Raw genomic sequence first — 22,493 nt, forward strand, 5'->3', positions numbered from 1 at the left:
AGCGCCAGGGTACTGCCAGGGCCTCCCGAGGAGCTGAGGCAAGCGGAGGGGGAGGGGGGGGGAGAAGGGGGTGGGGAAGGAGCCGCGGATAAAACGGGAGCGGGAACGGGAGGAGGCGAAGGTGGAAGCGAGGCGGGAGGGGGGGACGGGGGAGGGGGGGTGGGGGCGAAGGAGGGGGTGCTGGCATCTCCTGATCCTCAGTCTGCGCTGGGTCTCCTCCTGGAGGAGAGCAAAGCTATTTCTCACTGGAACCCAGTGATGCTGAGACTGTGACTGCTGCTGCATCGGTCTCTGGGCATGCTGCTGTGGCTGTCTCCCTCTACGGCGCCCCTGTCTAGGTTGCCAATCCGAGGTCTCTGTGGGCTGAGCAGGTGTCGTGGAGGTTGCCTGCCGAGCTGCATTTGTGGGCGGGCCATCGGGGGCTTGCTGCTGCGGTGAAGGTCGGGGTCTTCTGTGAGGGCAGGCCTTAACCAGGTGGCCGACCTGCGTGCATATAAAACACTGGTTCGGGAGCCGTGAGAACTCCATTCTCTGATCGATCCATCCCCCCCCTATCCTAGGTAGCTGAATGACCTTCGGAAGGGAGGAGATGTCAGGAACCAAAACTCTGACCGAAGGCAGGCTAGCTGCTCTAGCCACCATTGAAGCTGCTGTGGGGCCAGTCTCAAGCACCGAGCCCCCAATGCTCCTATCCTAGAAAGGAGCGGAAGATACTCGCGGCGGAGTCCAGGGAAGCAAACTGTGACATGGAATAGGCGCTCTCCCTGCTCGGCCGCTGCTGGGTCGAAGCCATGCTGCCAAGGTTTGAAGAAGGCCCGAGTGCCCCTGATGTCAAGGGGACTCATGGCTAGGACCTGGGCCACGCTCTGGGCTGTCTCGAACTCAATTTGGTAGTGTTCGCGGCCCAGTAACTGAACGTCCAGGATCTTGCCCACATCTGCAAGAAGGCGGGCCTGGAGAAGATCTCGGATCTTCCCTCTGCTGGGGCGAGTGTCGACTATACGACAGATGGTGAATGTGCCTGGAGGCGTTCCACCTCTGCGGCGAGGCTCGCTTCCTCTTCTGGTGAAAGAGAAAGCCTGATGTTGGTATCCTCAGGGGCGGGCGAGGGGCTGCGGAAGAGTCCCTCTGAGGTGGGACGGGAGCAGCCTCCATCAGTGTCTGAAGCTTAGTCGAAGGCGAAGCGAAAACAGAGTGTCCTGCAAGAACCGAGCTGCACAAAAGGAGGGGGGGGGGAGGAAACGCGCAAGGGAGGGGGGGGGAGAGGGCGGAGGCAGGCGGAAGGGGCTGGTCGCGGAGGAAGGGGAGAGGGCGAAGGAAAAGCGAGAAGGCGGGGGGGAGAGGGCGGAGGCAGGCGAAGGGGAGGGGGGGGCGGAGGAAAACCGCGAAAAGGGGGGGAGGAGAAGGCGGAGGCAAGGCGGACGGGGCTGGTCGCGGAGGAAGGGGAGGGAGCAGGGGGCGCGAAGGAGATGGGCAGGGGGGCGTGTGTTGAAGAGAAGGGCAGAGGCGGGGGGAGCAGCTGGGAGGGTAGAGAGGAGGCGGGGGGAGCAGACGCGAGGTCGGGGAGGGGGGTTTACGTGCAGGCGACAGCGCGAGCGGGGGGGGGGGAGGGGAAAGCTTCAGCGAGCGAGTTTCCGACACCAATCTCTCTCTTCTTCTCTCTCCTTTGTGTTAAGCGTGTTTAATCAACATCTTGTTCTTAATCAAGCTTAGGGCTATGGATTAGTATAGCAAGGCTTCCGCACATGTAACATTTGTATCAGAGTACTAGGTTGGTGACCCAACTTGGCTACCTAAAGAAGAGAGAGCATCTGATGGATGGTAAAGCTGCGGTCTTGAAAAAACACCTAGGCCTCCATCATGTCGGGAGAGAAATCACATCAAGAAGAAAGCCAGCAGGAAGTTATAGAGGCACAAAGCTTCCAAAGCGACACACGAAAAGAAAGTACGCTTCCGCCAAGCACAGAGGAGCTCCTGAGAATAATGATGGAGCAAATAAATTCACTGAAGATGTAGCCTAAAGAAGGCCTCTCAAATCTGGCACAAATGTTCTTCAGTTTGGAGGAACAAAGAAGAAAAGACAACGAAAGACGTGAAGAAGCGACATAAGAAAAAAATAAAGAAGAACAAAGACGTGCGGAGGAACAAAGGGATAACGAAGCCACTTGCAAGTATGAGGAAAACTAGTGCCATCGAGAAGCTGTCGATCAAGAGTTTCAGCAAAGACTCAATTCGGAGGCTATGTAAATCTAGCATTAGCAGACGGTGGGCAGATACTGGCATCCCTCCCCAAGATGGCTCAGAATGCCTTGACTTCCATTGCCCCTACCACCACCGTCATACGAACCTCTCCAAATTTTAGTAAGTATGATGGTAATTGCAATCATGTTACTGTTACTAAGCTTATTCATCAATTTGAAGCACATTTTCCATTAGTTAAAATTACAGATCCACAAGACAAAGTCCATGTGGCAGCACCCCAACTCGATGGGAAAGGTGTCACTTGGTGGCAGCATTGGTCACAACTTCACACAAACCCCATCATAGGCCAATTCTAATTTGAATGGGCTACTTTCGAGGCTGACCTCAAAGCCCTTTTTCTTCCACCTTAGTATATGACCAATCTTTAGGATGAGTTTTACAAACTCACTCAGGGTGGTTCCCTTGTTTTGACCTATTCCAACAAGGTCATTACCATGGGCCCAGCAGTTGGGCATATCGGAAGAAGATAACCTAAGACAATTCATTAGAGGTTTAGACACCCAGTTTGGAATTTTGAGCCTCAGACTTATGCACAGGCATTGACTCTCGCTCAGAATCATGAATTGATGCTGAACGGAGGTAAGCCCAAGTAGGTACAATCTAATCCTGAGCCCCAACAGTAGTCATCTACTTAGGGTAAGGGGGCTCAGAACAACAAAGACTAGAAGGACGAAAAGAAAAATTCTCAGGGTCATTTGGGCAATAAGAAGGATTCTACGCCCAAGAAGACTCCCGAGGAAAAAGCTAGGACATCACTGTAGGTTACCTCCAGTTGGATGAACAGACATGGTACAGGACAGAGAAGTGTTGTTTCTTCTGCCACACTGGGGGATACAGTAAGAAAGATTGCACTAAGTTGCAGGTCGGAAAGTCTGCCGAGGCATCCACTTCCACAGTAGCAACTATAGCATCCCCATCCAGACCTCTGCCATTAGTCTTTACTGCCGTTCAACTATTGCTGTTACAGGACTGAGTATTTTGCCTCGTTTTCTTAAGCATTGTAATTATGCATTAATCATGTTTAACATTCATTAATCATGTTTACCTGTAAATGCATGTGTAAGTTTGTACACGTGTGTGGATGGAGATACATGTTTGCTGTGTGTGTACATGTGTGCATGCTCATGTGTTTGTTCATGTGCATGTATATGTGTGTTTCTCTTGCCTTGTTGCAGGTGTAGCTTCTTTCTCTCTCAAGGTGGCACTGCCACGTCAGTTGGCTGCTGGCACTGCACGTGTGGTTGACTGCACAGGCATCTGGCACTGTGACACGTGGCATAGGTGACGTGGTAGCTGTTAGGACTGGCGGGCTGCAGCTGACGTGTGGCTAGCCACATGGCACACTGTGGCACAGGCGGGTGATTGCATGGCGGCTGGCTGCACAAGCGAAGGAGAGAAGCAAAGCAAAGGCTGGTCGCAGGCGCACATGGAGATTGGTTGCCACGTGGGCAGGCAGGCAGGCACGCAAGCAAGAGAAAGAAGTGCCATGCAGCAAGCGCAAGAGAGGCGATGGGCAGCTAGTCGTGAAGGCACCGTGCAGCAAGCGAGAGAGGCGAAGCGATGCGCGCTGAGCAGAAAAGCAAAACGTGGAAAAGAAACGCCCCAAAAAGCAGCACATTGATTTTTCCGAAAAAAAAAACGCTGAAGCGCCACATATATTTTTTTCTTTATAAAAAAAAAGAAGAGAAAAAGAAAAAAACTATTCGATAGTCTTTTTTTTTGGGAAGCCTCTCTAGTAGATTTTTCCAAGGGGGAAAAGCATAGCTTTTTCCCCCAAACTTGTATAAATAGGGGGCCAAGGCTCTTGTATCCCACAACACATCTTGGGTGAAAGCTTGAAGGAGATCTCCTCCCTGTGGATCAAGGAGGAATCTTCTCGGGAATCGTACAAAGGCTACGCTGACTTTGAGTTATAAATAAATACCTGCGGGGGGCCGCCACGCTTTGGGGCCAATTGGTCTTTTGTGCAGGAGCACTCTAGCTCCACTTAAATATTTTCTTTTTTCCAAATTTAATATTCCAGTTCATAAAGTGATTAAAGTGTGATTAAGTGTGTTCACCGCCCGTCAAGTTGTTGAAGGCCGGTTTCAAGGTTCCATTGCCGGGATTCATCGTCAACTTTTTCAAGAAGGCGAGTCTATGGTCGACACATTTAATTCTATGGCTGGAACTAGTGCAGAGATGAAGGATCTATCTTCGGAAGAGGACGACTACTACTTCGATGAAGACGAGGAAAGATAGCAAGAAATACCTTCCGATATGCCAGAGCTTGAAGATGATGATGCCACCTATGAAGCAAAGATGCAGAGTTTGATGGAGGAATTAATGGAACTCGCAAAGGACTCACGTTTTCCACGAAACTTCAAAACTGATTCCAAACCACGGAGGCAGGGGTCTGAGAAGAAAGCTAAGCCTCAACATTCGACTCCCATCCACCCAAATTTCAGCCATACTCCGATTCTTCTTCTTCTTTTCCCCCACCTATCCATGGAAACCCTTTCAATACTTCTCATCCCGGTTATTTGGCGGAGGCTCTGTCTTTCATTCCATGACGGGTGTACCCAACATGGGCATGACTGGGAGCTATGGTATGCAACCAGGTATGCATGGAGGTATGTTTGGAGGTATGCCAAGAAGTATGTATGGAACTTATGGTGGCGGTGGTGGAAGTGCTTTTGGTATGCCTGGTATGGGAGGTGGTATGATGGGAATAGGATCTAATGCTGTGGCAATTCTCTTCTCAAACCACATCCCTATAAGAATCTTGTTCAAGGCGAGAAGCCAAAAGATTATAAAGAGGGTGGTGCTGCAATAAAGTTTGATACTTTTAGTGGTGCAAAGGACCGTTTGAAGGCTCTCACCTTCATTCAACAGTTTGATGCGGCATTTTCTGGTGGTAACTTCACAGAGGCATCTAAGGTACGAAAGACAACTTCTTTCCTAAAGGGTAATGCTCTTCAATGGTGGTCGACACTTCTTCATCAAGGAATAGCACCTAGCACTTGGGTGGAGTTCAAGCAAATCTTCTCTTCCTTATGGTTTACATCGACTTTTGAGGTGGATGTTATGAAAGCTTGGCATCGATTAGATTCCAGAGATTGCAACAATCTGGAAGAATATTACAAGAAATTTTGGGATGCTTTGCTACCGGTCACATCCTTTAGGCCCATGTCATTGGTTGAGCAGATAGAGACTTATTGCTGTGGGTTACCCAAGGAGCTTCGAGATTATTGCATCAAAACAAAGGTCATTAATATGACTCAGATGATAGAAAATGCTCAGACTGGATATGCCATGCTTACTGGTCAGATGTCAGGATTCAAGGATCAACGTCTTTTCTCCAAGAAAGCATCAAAGGAATCGAAAGAGACCAAAAACACGGAACCACGAGAGAAGGAGCAATCCAAGAAGAGAAAATTTCAGCCTTTACCTCAAAGGACAGATGAAGAAAGGAAAGAGCTTATAGCTGGCAACAAATGTTTCTCCTGTGGAGAAGCAGGGCATTGGTACTATAGGTGTCCGAAGAGAGCACCTAAAAACGCGGATGATTCACAAGAAGAGCCTAAAGCAAAGAAACAGAAACCGTTTGCTAGACTAGTACCTGACTTGATAGGGATGAAGCAAGGGGATGCATCTTTAGAGTTATGCAGAGCATGGGGAAGACTTCGAGATCAAGAGGTTTTGATCTTCTTCGATCTTGGGGCTTGTGCAAACTTCATCACCCTCGAGCTTGTAGCAAAGTTGGGCATCAAACCAGAGGAGATGGGTGTGTTACTTGAGGCTACTTTGGCTTGTCCTGGACATTCGGTTGAGGTTACACTGATCATTGGGAACTGCGTCTCAGTGTGCAGACTTACACGGACAGAGAGGATAACTTCTTCATTATGCCTTTGGAGGGTTGTGATGTTTTGTTGGGTATGCCTTGGTGCCATAAGGTTAAAGCGGTGGTAGATACTTTCAACACTCTTGATGTAAAGCTTAAAGGGGAATCTATTCATGTTGTATCGGCCTCGGCCATTTCGCGTCTAATAAAGAACATCTTTCTGTTTACTTACTGTTTGTTAAAGAGAATCAGGATACTAACCTATCTGAGCTGGATAAGGAAAGATTGGATTTTCTCAAAAGTTTTCAAGATTGTTTTTCAGAGGCTTTGCCAGGGGAATTGCCGCCTGCTAGGCCTGAGGATCATGGGATTGATTTGATTCCTGGAAGTTCACCAGCGAATAAGCCACCCTATAGGGTGAGTGCAGCCCAACAAGAGATTATGAGCCAAGTGCGTGATCTGTTGGACAAAGGGTTGGTTCAGCCGAGCTCTTCACCCTATTGTTCACCAGTGCTTTTGGTACAAAAGAAAGATGGTTCTTCGCGGACGTGCATTGATTACAGGACACTGAATAAGATTACCATAAAGAACAGATTCCCTATACCTCGAATCGATGATATTTTGGATCGATTACAGGGAGCAGCTTACCTCAGTCGCATTGATTTGAAGAGTGGATATCATCAAATTTGCATCAGGCCAGAAGATGTGCACAAGACAGCCTTCAGGACAACCTTTGGACTTTATATGAGTTTTTGGTTATGCCTTTTGGTCTTACGAATGCTCCAGCGACTTTTAACAGGATGATGGATCGGATTTTTCGACCCCACCGTGCTTTTGTGGCCACTTTCTTTGATGATATGATTGTGTTTTCTCACTCAGAGAAGGAGCATCGGGAGCATTTGACCAAAGTCTTTGAGGAACTCAGAAAGCATAAGTTGGTTGTCAATGGAAAAAAGAGTGAATTCTTCATGTAGGAGATTCACTTTCTTGGGCACATAGTGTCTAAGGATGGCGTCAGGATGGATCCAGCAAAAGTTGAAGCGATAAAGAATTGGCCGGATTTATAGACTATTCATGATGTGAGAAGTTTCTTAGGACTTTGTTCATATTACAGGAGGTTTATCTGATTCTTTGCAGAAATTGCTTCATCTTTACATCACCTGACCAAGAAGGATGTAAAATTCCGATGGACAGTAAAGGAAGTGGAAGTTTTCAACAAGCTTAAGGAAAAGCTAACCACTGGTCCAGTTTTGGTTTTACCGGATCTTCATAAACCTTTTGTGGTACAATGTGATGCATGCGGGAATAGCATTGGAGCTGTTTATGCAAGAAGGACATGTTATTGCTTATGAGAGTAGAGCTCTGTCACCAGCAGAAAGGAATCTACAAGTATATGAGAAGGAGCTTCTTACTTATGAGAGTAGAACTTTGTCACCAGCAAAAAGGAATCTATAAGTATATGAGAAGGAGCTTCTTGCGATTGTTCATGCTCTTTCTACTTGGAAGCATTATCTTCTTGGGGCTGATTTCATTGTTCAAAGTGATCATTAGACTCTTCGATACTTCCTTACTCAAACGAAGCTCTCAGAGAAGCATATGAGATGGGCAAACTTTTTGTCCATGTTTCACTTTTAGATTGTTCATGTAGATGGCAAAAAGAATGTGGTAGGGGATGCCTTGTCTAGGAAATCACATGTGGCCGTCGTCTCCATTATCTTTCATCATGAACTTGATGATATGCGAGAACAGTATGCTAATGACTCAGATTTTGAGCGGATTTTTGATCGTTTGACCGAAGGAGAGCGAGTTGATCATTATTCTCTCAAGGAAGGATTCTTGATGATGCATGACAAATTGTGTGTCACATCTCAGCTGAGGCAGAAGGTTTTGACAGAATGCCATGCTCCGCCTTATGCAGGCCATCGTGGTATTGAGGCTACAGTGAAGGCTTTGGAGGCATTCTTTTATTAGCCTACTATGCGCAGGGATGTTGATGCTTTTATTCGTGATTGTATCATTTGTCAGAAGGTGAAGTATGACCGTCAAAAGACACCTGGGTTACTTCATTCTTTGCCTATTCCAGATAGACCGTGGGAGAGTATTGCTATGGATTTTATCTTTGATCTTCCTAGAACAAAGAGTGGGAATGATGGCATCTGGACTATCATAGATCGTTTTAGCAAACAGGCTCATTTCATTCCAGTTAGGAAGAAGATTAATGCAGAGCAAATGGTGAGGATATTTTTGACGAATATCTTCAAATACCATGGGATGCCCACATCTATTGTTAGTGACCGAGATCCTCAAATGACGAGTTTATTTTGGAGAGCATTGTTCGAGAACATGAAGACTTCGTTGAAGTTCTCATCGTCTTTTCATCCACAAACAAATGGGCAATCAGAAATTGCCAACTCAGTTGTATTGGATCTTCTAAAGTGCTATGTTTCGGATCATAAAGAATAGTGGGAAAAGTATCTTCCTTCGGTGGAGTTTGCTTACAACAACACCACACTATTCACACTTCGACAGGAAAGGCACCTTTCGAGATTGTGGAAGGCGGGAAGAAAGTACCTTCGATCGTGCATACAAAAGATAAGATCTTCGAGGCAGATCGTTTCGTTGAGAATATGGATGAGGCTTACAAAAAGGTCAAAATGGCTCTTCAAAGGACTCAAGAGAAACAGAGGAAAGCAGCAAACCTTCACCGTCGATCATTGGTTCTTGATTTGGGTGATTGGGTGCTTTTGAGATTTGAGAAGGCTAGACTCAGGAAAATGAAGGGTAAACAGAGCTTATATCCTAAATTGAGTATGCGGTACTATGGGCCTTTTCAGGTGATTGAGAAGATGAGTGATGTTTCCTATCGTCTTCAATTACCGGATCTTTAGAAGATTCATAATGCATTCCATGTGAGTCTTCTTAGACCTTTTAGAGGTGCGGTGCCTACAGAGCAGGTTGATGAGCCGCAACCAGAGGTAGAAGAACTTGATGAGATTCTTCAACCGGAACAGATTTTGGCACATAAAGAAAGAAAAGTCAGAGGGAAAGTTTCACGTCAATATCTGGTGAAGTTTGTGAACTATTCACCTATGGATTCGAAGTGGATGGAGGAAGGTGACTTGGCAAATTCACCTAGGATACTACAACTTTACCTCGAGGCTTTTGGTTTGGAGCCTACCGTAGAAAGTGCTTCAACAGGTTCAGCTATGGATTTTGGAGTACTGCTTGTTACTCAAGAGGGGGGTGACTCCGCTCCTTTGTCACAGAGTTCATTTGGATGAGATCTGGAAGTCGCTTGGTGTTCTTATGAGCACACTCGAGATACTGACATGACAGTATATTTGCCTATGGGATTTCTATGATATATGTGTACTAGTCACATGGTTTGATTCATGGATATACGAATATCTTCAGAGAATGGGGACGCCTATTCTAGACTTTCGTTTGATATGCATCAGTGTTTACTCATGTTCATGATGTACTCCTGATTGTGGATCTTGTGGGATGGTCATGAGCAGAGAAGGTAAAGCATCCAGGGGGACATGACTACTATTCACGAGTTGGATGCTGGTATTCAGATGTTCTGTTTCAGTTGGCAGGACATAGTTTTCTTGTTGCTTACTTAGGTTCTGTTTCAGTTGGCAGATCCTTTGAATGAACAATCGAGGACGATTGCTTTGTTTTAAGAGGGGGGTATGTTACAGGACTGAGTATTTTACGTCGTTTTCTTAAGCATTGTAATTATGCATTAATCATGTTTAATATTCATCAATCATGTTTACCTATAAATGCATGTGTAAGTTTGTACACGTGTGTGGATGGAGATACATGTTTGCTGTGTGTGTACATGTGTGCATGCTCATGTGTTTGTTCATGTGTGCATGCTCATGTGTTTGTTCATGTGCATGTATATGTGTGTTTCTCTTGCCTTGTTGCAGGTGTAGCTTCTTTCTGTCTCAAGGTGGCACTGCCACGTCAGTTGGCTGCTGGCACTGCAGGTGTGGTTGACTGCACAGGCATCTGGCACTGTGACACGTGGCGTAGGTGACATGGAAGCTGTTAGGACTGGTGGGCTGCAGCTGATGTGTGGCTAGCCACATGGCACACTGTGGCACAGGCGGGTGATTGCATGGCGGCTGGCTGCACAAGCGAAGGAGAGAAGCAAAGCAAAGGCTGGTCGCAGGTGCACATGGAGACTGGTTGCCACGTGGGCAGGCAGGCACGCAAGCAAGAGAAAGAGAGAAGTGCCGTGCAGCAAGCGCAAGAGAGGCGAAGCGATTCGCGCTGAGCAGAAAAGCAAAACGCGGAAAAGAAACGTCCCAAAAAGCAGCATGTTGATTTTTTCGAAAAAAAACGCTGAAGCGCCACATATATATTTTTCTTTATAAAAAAAAAGGAAGAGAAAAAGAAAAAACTATTCGATAGTCTTTTTTTTTGGGGAAGCCTCTCTAGCAGATTTTTTGAAATTTGAAATTTTCTGTTTTCTTGAAGTTAGTATTTTAACACTTGAATTTTGAGAAGCTATCAAGCTGTCCTTCATATAGATGCTTGTGGGCTTTCAGACAAACTTGATCAAGGAGAGCATTCGAATGGGATATAATGACTTGGGAGATTTCCACTATGGGCGTGGGGACTTGCAACAAGCATTCAAATGCTTTGTCCGGACAAGAGACTACTGCACTACCTCTAAGCACATCATTTCTATGTGCCTCAATGTCATTCTTGTTGCCATCGACCTGGGGCATTTTGCTCATGTCTCAAATTATGTCACGAAGGCTGATCAGACACCTGATAACCAGGAACCTCAGGTTATAGCGAAGCTGCGTGTTGATGCAGGTCTTGGATATCTGGAGAGTAAGAAGTACAAGTTAGCTGCCAGAAAGGTATCCCTTTTTCGTCCAGTACTAAGGATCTGAAGTATTTTTAAAATGAAAGCAGTCAAATCTAAGCTAGGTGGTATTGATGCATGCTGAGTGTAGAGATCTTGAGTCTTCGTTTACACATTCGGGCTAAAGGTCATAATTCTCAGTGTGTTAGCCCTTTTTAAGGGCACGAGTTCTAGGAGCCACAAGGAAAGCCTCCTAGCCATAGTTGCATGACAACCTGGTTTACATGTCTAAAAACGTGTTTCAATTTTACGATGTGTTTGGCATATGGAACTGCCACGAGAGAACTAGTTTTCAGATCAAGTAAGAGAGTAACCATCATTCTCACTCTGTTGATTTGCGCTACACTTGCATCAGAATGGGAGCTGCTTCATTGACCTACCTGTGGCATAATGACAGTGCCATTTAGGATTACCTTCATACATGTTCTTGTAATGCATAACAGGCACAACTATGGGTTGTGCCTCTCTTTTCAGGTATAGTGCAAGCAGTCTTCCATGATATGCTTGACTGTTGACCCAGGAGCTGACTGTATGCAAGATTGTGCATAAACTAATGATGCATGACTGTAAACGCTAATGTACATGTCATGCTATCTTGCAAGCACTGTCTCCCATGATGCTTTTGATTGTGATTGATGGATGTTGCACACTCGAATGACACTCGATGTTGCTTTTGATTGTGATTGATGGATGTTGCACACTCGAATGTTGCACACTCGAATGACACTCGAATGACAATAGAGAGTTCACTCAAGGTCTGGATGGAGACCTTGAATCAGCCTTAATTAGGCTTCTGATATGATATTTGCATATGCTAATATCTATGATCAATCTACTGCAGACAAAGTACTGGCAGCTTGATAGCTTGAGAGCATTGCACATGTGTTTTTTTCAGTCAAATTTATATGCTTCTTTTAAGTTAGTGCTGCATTCTAGATTATCATCATTTTGGTTATGTTTTGTAGCCTTGTTCCATGCAGAGTTGACACATTTTTGTCATACATGGCATGTGCAGTTTGTTGACACCAGCTTTGACCTCGGTGTTACCTACACCGACGTAATTGCCCCTCAAGATGTGGCAACATATGGAGGTCTCTGTGCTTTGGCTTCCTTTGACAGAGCAGAGCTGAAGGTCTGCTTTTTGTCCATCTTCATTATCTGGTCGTGTTTCTAAGTGGGCTACTTCTATGTGTATTGAGCTCTTGTAAAACCAATAATTTTGTTTTGTACAGAGCAAAGTAATTGACAATCTCAACTTTAAAAACTTTTTAGAGCTAGTTCCAGAAGTTCGAGAACTTATTCACGACTTTTATGCAAGGTACAGATTTTAAATCATTTTGAACAAATTATTATATCCTACTCCCTTCCCCCACTATTGTCGCACACTTAGCATGCAGTGATGCTTTATACTAGCTGCAGCTTCATCAATGGATTGGCACTTTGATGTTTTGAGGGCCCTAATTCTTGCAGAATGGAAAATATCATAATGTAGGATTATTGGTGCTGTGAATGTGCTAACAGAGAATGAACGGTGAAAGACTTAAAAGACTCACTAACACAATCACCCACAAGTAACCTACTCTAAACTTGTATCAAATACAACCGCAGAATGTACGATTGAATGCCTGAAGTGCAAAAGGTGATCAACACTCTGATCTCAGCCCAAGTTGCACGGAAAACCTGCTGCTGCCCAGATGCAAACGCTGGCTAGATTCATCTTCTTGCTCTTCAAGATCGCCTGTAGATTGCTTCTGCAGAGGCAAAGGAAGGAGAGTGTGATGAGGAGAGTGAGGGGGGGCGTGATGCCTCTTAAGAAGCCTTTATGATACTGGTGTGTTGCCTGAAAGCGTGCTTGCTCTAGCTGATGTGCCTGGTGCCCGTCTAGCCCTTACCGGTGCCCATGTGGTCCTGTGAGACCTGGCAGTGTGTGAATGGACTGTCTGGAGAACTGGGAGATCACTTTGCCTCCATTGGAGAGGTTAACATTCGTCCTTACTTTGCCAGCATCAAAACTCACAAACAAAACTGCTTACAAAATCTTCTCTCTGACCTCTCAAGACAATATACTAGCCACTGGTCTAGTAGCTCATGCTGAAGTACTGACCCGTGGTGAGAATCCTCAGGGCAAGAACCATCTTCCAGCAACGCAAAAGCACTGAAGCACTTCAGGCTGCCCCCAACTCCAAGTTGGACTGTGATGCCCGATCCCCCTTAAGGACGACTCCTTGTAACATACTCCAAGATTCACTTAGTAGCAATGAAACACGTTTCATACTATACGTTTCATTCAGATGTTTGAAATGCAGCCTGTTTTTTGTTTTTTTTAAGTTTCAATGGTATTTGTCATAACATCTGTATTTCAGTCTATTGGACTCAGTGGTATTTTGAGAGCACTTCTGCAGTATGTTGCCACTTTGTCTACATATTTTGCATGTGTTTGAAGTTTGAACTTTGCCTTTCTTTTTATCTATGCTTTGAAAGCAGGCAGGCAAAGCATGATTTGTTTGATAGAATGTATGTTTTTTTACAGTGAACGATAGCTGTCAAGCTCCCCCCCACCCCTCCCTTTGCTTGGCCTTAGGCCCAAGATCCTCCTGTACTTACCGGTTTTCACCACTTTGCTTTGTTTATCTCCACATGTGATTTTTGTTGCTTGTGCTGCCCTTCTACATGTCTGCTGTGACCTGAACCTGCGGCAGCGCCATTGCTACAGCCCCGCAACCCTGTACGGCTGCCATGTGGCAGTCCGTACAGTGTACGGCCTGTGGCACCCTGGCTGCCTGCTGCGTTTTGGTTTCTGTGACTGCCTGACCTGAACCAGCCCCTCATGCTTGTGCTAATGGCCTGTCATTTGGGTGTTTGAGCCATTGTATGCTCGCCTAACATAATTTTAGCCAACAGCCTCGTTTCCACACGCTTTCTGCAGCATGCAGTCCATGCTCAACGCATACCAATCCTGCTCCATGACGGCTATGCACGCCAACACAAGGCCGGCTCTTAGGGCTTTTGCGCATAGGATCTCTACATGCAAACGAACCATGGCACAACACACATCTCTCTGCATACACGCTCTCTTGTGAACCCTTCTCTCTCCCCCCACCCTCGAGACCACATGTTTCAAGCCTGGTTGACAGAAAACCGCAAAAAGCACCATAAGTTTTCAACTGAGATCAAAACCCTAGCAAATACCACAAGGAAAATATATGGGATTCTTGACATTCTTGCAACCATGCGTGAGACATGCAAATCTTGCTTTTTTGCTCCTGTGTTCAGGCTTGCTCTGCCACCAACTATAAGATCCTCCAAGATCTCCCTAAACACGGCTAGCCGGGGGTATCTATCAAGTGGAAGCACCCATAGCATATGCCAGTATGTCACTGTCTGGAGGAGAGCCTCTGTCACTATCGGTGCAGCCCCATCTCTGCCCACACAATCTCATGTGGCACTGATGGCTTACTCCTAATCATGCGTGAGATCATCGCCACTAGGGGGCTCTCCATCGGCTTCCACCCATCATATACCTCCTCTGTATCTGTCTCGGCCGCCTTTCTCCTTTGTCTCCTCCTGTGGTATAAGCTAGGACCCCATATGGGGGCACCATACAGTAGTGTAGGTGTAACTAGAGTATCAAATAGCCAAAGCTTCGTCCTTGGCTCCTGAAACTGTATCTGTGAGCATTGTCTCTCTAGCGAGCCAAGGGCTGCATATCCCCTCATCAATCTAGCGTCGGCCGCCTTCCGCATCAAGAACTGAGGTCCAGCAAAAGTGATCCCAATGTATACATTTGAGGTAACATACTCCACAGGCTCTCCACTGTATGTAAACTGTACTGCAGATCTAGTTATCCACTGTGAGGAGGTGTTAAAAGATCATGACCTTGGTCTTTGCAAGGCTCACAGTGAGGTCCCGGTCCTCGCAAAAGGTCCGTAATGCATCCAAATCCTATGCAGCCCCTTTGGTGAATCAGAAATAAGAACAATATCATCTGCATACAAGAGGATCGGTATCAGGACTCCTGCCAAATGTGCTCCTGGTCCTCCTTGTCTGTCTATGTAATCCGACATCTCGTCAATGTATAGACCAAATAGAGTAGGAGACAAGGGGCAGCCCTGCTTCATCCCGATAGGGCTGTGTATGATCTCTAAGTCACCTCCTGGAGCCCGTACTTTGCCTGTGAGACTGACTCACAAAGTGTATTGATCCCCCACAGCATCTCTGCTGGCACTCCCATATCCTGCATTCTCCTCATCAGGCTAGCACGTCGGACAGTATCAAAAGCTTTGCAGAAATCCACAAAGCATCAGTATATCCGATGCCCGTGAGCTCTCCCCTCCTCAATGATCCCTCGTAGTGTAAAGATATGATCTAGTGTGGAGTGCCCTCTCTTGGCTCTGTGCCTCTCCAAGATCTCCTCAAGCTAGGGTTGATGTTTGTGTTGCTGCCAAGGTCCAAGGAGTCTGGGACGTCAGGCTCACTGAAGTGTCGTGGCCGGGTCTTAAGTCACGCCAAAGTGGGGTTTGGCGGGGGGTCGAGCATGATAATGTTTGGCTCGATGAGGCTGTAGGTATGTCATCCATGGCTGGTGTGGCGTCCTCTCGTGGTCGGAAGAACTGAGTGATGGTCGTGAGTGATTGATGAGGTAATGTACAAATATCCTTAGGGTGCACCTCTCCTTGGTAGTGGTCCATGTAGAACATCGGCCATGGGGCAATCAACGGCAGTTGCCAAGAGGCCGTGTAGGTCCACCGAGTTGGGTGGCTGAGTGGAAGTAGTTAGGAGCCGTTGTAGGATGTCCTGAATCTGGATCTGTAGACCAGATGTCCGCTGTGGGGGTGGAGGGCGCTTGGCATGCTATAGTATTGCTTCTGGCTCTCGTGTGACTCCTCTGGTCTATCTCAACGGGATAGCTCTAGTGGGTGAATCAGGGGGTGCTCTTGTCCCCTTCGTCTCTGAAGAAGCTGGTGATAGTCGCTTGTCGAGGAAGGGGTGGTGTCTGAGGCTTGGGGTCTTTGGAGAGGATCCTTTGGTGTCTGCCCATCTCAAGTAGAAACATACCAAGGCATCTCTGGTCTGGGAAGTCCATAATCCTGGAGAGTGGACCAAAGCCCTTGGAAGAGGCAGTGGAATCTTCTCCGAATCTCATAGTATATTGGGCATCGGCGGATATAGTGCTCCTCTGTCTCTACCTCTGTGTGGCATAATCTGCAAATCCTGTGCTCTCTTTTCACTCCTGTGGCTCTCCCAGTCTCTTATGTGTAGGTGATGGGATGATCGGCGGATATAGTGCTCTCTTTTCACTCCTGTGGCTCTCCCAGTCTCTTATGTGTAGGTGATGGGATGATCGGCGGATATAGTGCTCCTCTATCTCTACCTCCATGTGGCATAATCTGCAAATCCTGTGCTCTCTTCACTCCTGTGGCTCTCCCAGTCTCTTATGTGTAGGTGATGGGATGAGACTCTGATCTCGCCTATGGTAATCCTCATGGCGTGTGATATGTGGACATCCATGTAGGTGGCTCACCTAATGAAGCCACTTCGGTGAGTCGGAGGAGATGGACTTGGTGGAAGGCCATCTTTGAGCCAAGCTCAGTCACCCAAAAATGGTGAGCTCATGAGAGAGAAGTGTGCACGATTCAAAAATGATTTTGATTGATGTGTTGAACCTTCACCAAGTACATGTTTTTGTAGGCTTGAAGCATTATCTTTTGACCCATAGAAATCACACAGACTCTCAATTGATGACACATGGCACTTTTATCCTATCCACGGACATAAGGGGTGTTCACACCTATTGAGCTCCGAATCCCAACATATACAAGAGGAATAACTTCACCCGTGTGCATAGTACAAAATTGTGATCCTTGGGCACCCTTATTTTTAGAAGTCTTGCCAATAAAAAAGATCGAGCTGTAAATAAGCTTCCTTTCCAAACACGTTTTTTCAAAAAAGCTGGTCGCCTCTGATATCAACACAAGCCCTCTTTTATTGGTGGGTTAACAGACCCACCCCGCCACCCCCTCCCACGCCCCCCCTCCTCCTCCTCCTCCTCTTCTCCCTTTTCTGCTAGGCTATACACAGGAGCTGCCTCATGCTTTTTTTTTCTTGCGCACACAGTTGGAGCACAACCTTGTCTGGCGTGCTTTTTTCTTGCACACACAGCCTCTTCTGGTATGCCTTCTTTGCTGATGGCTGGTCGCTTTCCCTGCCCCTGGTCATCTTCTGGCCGCCCCTGGTGCGCTGGCTGCCCCATTGCTGGCCGCCCATAAGCACTGATTGGTTGCTGGACGCCTTCTGCAGAGATGGACCAGACTGTGGGCACCTTGCTTCAAGGCTGCCATGGGAATTTATATGGCCAGCCTAAGGGGTGTACCTTTGCCCTTGGTTGTTGAAAACCTTGCAAGATACAAAATTTTAGCTTCATTGAAAGAAGAACAAGGGTTAGTTCCAGCCATGCATTGAATGTACAGCATGAGGAGTTTGCATTTGTCATGCGGGCCTCTTTGATTCAAAAGAGCCTTCTTCTTATGAAGAAGCACATGAGAATGAGCACTGGGTGCAAGCCATGCAGGATGAGATTTCTTCTATCATGAAGAATAATACATGGGATCTTGTGGACTTGGCAGATGGCAAGAATATTGGAACAAAGTGGTGGTATAAATTCAAAAGAAAGTCTGATGGTACCATTGATAGGTACAAGGCAAGACTTGTGGCTGAAGAATATTTTCAGAAAAAGAGAATAGATTATGAGGAGACTTTTGCTCCTACTTCCAGGATGACAATCCATTCAGTGATTGCATTGGCTGCTCATAAAGAATGGAAAGTGCATCAGTTGGACATCAAGATTGCATGCTTGAATGGGGATAATAAGAGGAAGTGTTTGTGAATCAGCCCAGTGGTTTTGAAGTTCCTGGCGAGGAACATAAAGTATGGATGTTACACAAAGCGTTGTATGGTTTGAGCAAATTCATGCACCGTCTAGGTAGAAAGCATTGGCAAGTTGCTAAACACATTTTCTGTTACCTATAGGGTACCTTGGATCTTGGTTTTTTTTTTTGTGTGCGCTTTATGCATACACTGATTTAGACTGGGCTGGTGATTATGATACCAGGAAATCCACGAGTGGGAATCGTGTTTTATAGGCAACAATGGCTTAAGAACTTGGAAAAGCAAGAAATTCAAAGGCACTACCTATGAGGCTGAGTACAGGGCAGCCTTCACTGCTATTGCAGATTGTGTATTTGGCTGATCTTTGTGAGTGTCAGCAGACACCCACTACTATTCTTAGTGATAGCTAGAGTGCTATGGCCGTGGCACGAAATCTTGTATTTCATGACGTATCAAGCACATTAAGATCCATTATCATTATGTTAGATAGAGATTACATGCAAGGGATGTCAGTTTATCTTACTGCCCTACACAAGATAATGTTGGAGATCTATTTACGAAGGCTTTGCCTAGAGAGAAGTTTGAAGCTTTCCGAAAAGCTTTAGGCTTGCTATCATACAAAGCGTGATGTGCTACCTTGTAAAGGTTTACAATTACACTATAGGGGGGATTTTAAGGCAAATGCACACTTATGGTGGTATTACGTGTGAACAAGACCTAAGCACTTTTTTCCATGTGGTTTTTTTCCTTGGATATCGAGTGTGGAAGGACACTCTATGTATTGCTTTGTACATTCATATTATTATGGCGGATGGATATATGTGGAAGGTTGACTCTTATCACCTCCAATCACGAGTCAATTGTGTACAGGGTGCGGGCAGTGGTGTGCTTAGACAGGTGACGGCCGGAAGGAGAACCCGATTTGATACCAAATGTTGGGCTAGGGTTTGGAGCAGCAGCGCCCCCCGCCCCCCCCCCCCCCCCCGGCCCCCCCCCACACACACACATATCAATCATGAATGGGAGAGAGAGAGGCACACAACTCGGTGTATGTTAGTGAATGAAATGAGTGCCACGTACAAAAGATAAGGACACCCAATAAGTGAATAAGAGGGTGTTCACATGCACGGGGAAAAAACCTCCTAAAGAGGGAAAAAGTGTTGTGGCTGGTCCTAATGTGTTCACACACATCACTACCATATATATGGCTACAAAAAACCCTGCTTTGTGAAGTATCGCCAATTCGTCCTAGGAATCGCCATATCCTTGTTGATAAAAAGGAGCCTCTGTAGATGCTAAATCAGGTGCTTAGGGTGCCAACTCTATCCTTTGGAGTACCAACTCTATCCTTTCGAGTACCAGCACTTAGTTCAAAGATTGGATACGAACTCTAAGACACTTGTGCTGCGAATGTGTCAACAGACAAGAATGAACACAGAAGACTTGCAAACAAAGTAACCTATATACAATGGAAGAATGTACAACTGAATGTCTGAAGTACAAAAGGCAACCGACACTTTCATCATGATTCACAGCCCAAGTTGCAGAGGAGCTGCCCAGATGCAAACACTGGCTAGATCTGCCTTCCTGCTCTTCAAGGTTGCTTGGAGACTGCTTCTGCAGAGGTGAAGAAAGGAGAATTCGGCTATTAGAGTGAGGGGGGCTTGGGCACCTCTTTATAGGCCCTTATGATGCTGTTCGGCCCGCTGCCTGCTGACCAGGTCTGGTCGACCTGCTTTTGCCACAAGAGACCATTATTTCTTTAGCCGTTCCAAATGCCAGTACGTTAGAACCAAGACCTCTTTAAAGGCAGCAGAAAATGAGCTCTTGTGCTTATTGTGCAGGCCTCTTATGCCATATGGGTACTGCAACCTTGCCCACTGTATGAACCTTGCAAATTCTGACAGGTTCTTGTTTCTTGGCCTGTCATCGACGTTGACCCTCCCATAATCCATTTACCGTCTCGTGTCCAGCTCTTTCAGAATTTTATGGTAATGGCTTTTGGTGTGAGGCTTGAGGCCATCATCTGCATCCTTCAAAGAAATCCAATCTAGCACATGCGAGTGGAAGAGAAAAAAGGAAGAAAATTTTGTCTGCAGGGGTCTATGAGACAATGGTAGGCTGTTGAACTGCATTCATCACGCAGTGGCATGCAATAGATGACATTTACAGGTGTCTATGAGACAATGGTAGGCCATCGAACCGCATTCATCACGCACAGTGGCATGCAATAGGTGGCAATTACATTCTGCAAACTACAGCCAAATCATTAAAAAAGTAAACAAAGTATCTTAATCTGGCATGCCAAGGGTACTGGATGAAATCATGCTTACAGATGCACATAGTGCCATTATATATCTAGAGCTTGCAAGCGACATGGTGAGCTCCCATCAGAGAAGGGAGATGCTATGGCTGCTTTGCGTTCTATTCTAGGGGAGGATGGTATCACTGTATGATACATTCTCTTCATGTAGCATCACATGGTTATTTTAGCTTGCGTAGTTAGTTTTCAAACAGATTTTTTTTCTTTTCCATGGTTGAGTATTTCATCATGACCGAAGGATATCTTGGATTTGCAGCTCTGTGTGACGGCAAAGCTCCAGTAATTACATGCCTAAACATCTCTGTTCTCATGCTGCATGACCCGGAAAAGACAATGAAATCTCCCTTAGATCTCATAGTAGGGTGGGCATCTGAACAAATAGTGCTCCTTGTCCTCCACCTCACCAGTGGTGCAAACTTTTCATGTACACGCATCTTGTGGGATGCCCTTGGCTATGCCAGACTCACCCCTAAGGGATGAGAAGACACCCTCAGTTGGCCAATCGCTATCTGCATGGCATGCGACATGTGCATGTGTAAGTACCTTGGGCCCTCAATGATGCTCTCTGTACAATTGAGGTTTCGTGGGGTGACTGCTGGCCAGTTGTGAGCCTGCACCTCCAAATCTGTCCACAAAGAGTGAGATCTCATCAGCATACAAACCAAATAGTGTGTGGAGAGAGAGAGAGAGATAGGTTCTTAAGCTTGGGCATACCGACTGCAAACAATGAAGGATGCAGCAGTGCAGAAAGGGTCCCATGCACATGCAGGTGGGTTAGGGTCTAGCGTGCAGTGTGCAGGCTGGGGTTAGGGCTTCATGCGCAGTTGGTGGCAAGTGCACAGGTTTGGGTTTCTCTTGTGGTTCAGCAGCGTGCAGAGAGAGAGAGAGAGAGAGAGAGAGAGAGAGAGAGAGAGCTCCTATGTTGATATCATGCTCTTAATGTTCATTGTTTGCAGTCGGTATGCATCGTGCTTGGGCTACCTGCAGAAGCTGAAAACAAATCTGCTACTTGATATTCACCTTCATGACCACGTGGAGACATTGTATGAGCAAATTCGTCACAAAGCTCTCATTCAATACACAACTCCTTTCATTTCTGTGGATTTGAATCGAATGGCTGGTGCTTTCAAAACAACGGTAGCGGGCTTGGAGAAAGAGCTTGCAGCTTTAATCATGGAGAACCAAATACAGGTAACTGTGAATTGCTTAAACTGGGTCCTTGATCCACTGACTTGTATGTCTGCAAATTTTTGTTTGGGCTCTCTCACGTGTAAGGTCCACCAGCATGGGATTTTCTTTTGCATGCTTTTGATGTATGGGGATCAATTTTTTTGGTTCAGGCTCGAATTGATTCACACAACAAGATTCTGCATGCACGCCACGCTGATCAGAGAAATGGGACTTTTCAACGAGTTCTCCAGACTGGTTCAGATTTTGAAAGAGACACACGTGCCATGCTTGTGCGCGCAAATCTCTTGAAGCATGACTTTGTGATGAGAGGAGGCTTGAGAAAATGATGGAGTGAAAGTAATTTGTTATCTGGAGTGTCTCACTATCAGATCTAATGCAGCTAATTACTGGCAAGATTTAGTCTTAGTCTAATGGTGCTTTGTTTAGATTAAAGACTTGCCTGTTTCAAGAAATGAAAAAAATTGAAGGGGTGTCAAAAATGGAAGAAATTTAAGTCTCACATTTGTTTCCACAGAATTTCTGGGTCAATCTCTCTCCATTTTCTTAAAAAGTCCAGAAGGATGCAAGAACTACATATCAATCATGTTAGTTGAACGAAAGGGAGTCTTTCTTAATTGTCATACAAGTGCTTTACTAAGCAGGGTTTACTTAGTCACCAGACATGGATGGGGTACTCGAAGCCAACCTTCCTTTTTATTACAAAACTAAGACTTTCATTTAATTTTTTTGTACACATCAATTGAATTGATATATGGCTTGCTTTTTCTTTTCAAGTCGTGCACAGATTCTCAAGGAAGTTGTTGGCGACCTTGTCTGTGTGCACGCATGTTCTTTGATCATTCGCTGGTTGTCTGTAGCCTTCATCATGGATGAGTTTGCCTTTCACCTCTGGACAAGTGATAGGAACTCAATATGGTGGTTTATTTATGAAGATTTATCTACTTAAGTGGACATGACGTGAGTGGGGATGTCAACATGCAGTCTATGCTATGCATGATGTCAACATGCAGCCTATGCTATGCATGTTGGAGTTGATGATTTGAAGATTTGTGAAGTCTAATGGAGTTAATATTGCACTTCAGTTGTTCTCATCATAGTCACAAGAAACATTTTTTCTTTTT

General features: G+C 45.9%; 1 protein-coding gene across 1 annotated transcript in view; it reads left to right on the forward strand.

The window, feature by feature from the left end:
• The window catches only part of FUS6 (COP9 signalosome complex subunit 1), a 35,305-nt gene extending 13,185 nt beyond the window's left edge, over positions 1-22,120 (forward strand). The window contains exons 2-6 of the mRNA XM_086803927.1: positions 10,648-10,968; positions 11,989-12,105; positions 12,206-12,291; positions 21,138-21,372; positions 21,522-22,120. Coding sequence (XP_086660053.1) covers positions 10,648-10,968; positions 11,989-12,105; positions 12,206-12,291; positions 21,138-21,372; positions 21,522-21,698 — 936 coding nt within the window. The 3' untranslated portion in view covers positions 21,699-22,120. The remainder of the gene's footprint in view (positions 1-10,647; positions 10,969-11,988; positions 12,106-12,205; positions 12,292-21,137; positions 21,373-21,521) is intronic.
• The last annotated feature ends 373 nt before the right edge of the window (positions 22,121-22,493 follow it).

This window comes from Cibotium barometz, chromosome 1, assembly GCF_041138505.1.
Source record: "Cibotium barometz isolate CiBa-2024 chromosome 1, ASM4113850v1, whole genome shotgun sequence".
NCBI lineage: Eukaryota > Viridiplantae > Streptophyta > Polypodiopsida > Cyatheales > Cibotiaceae > Cibotium > Cibotium barometz.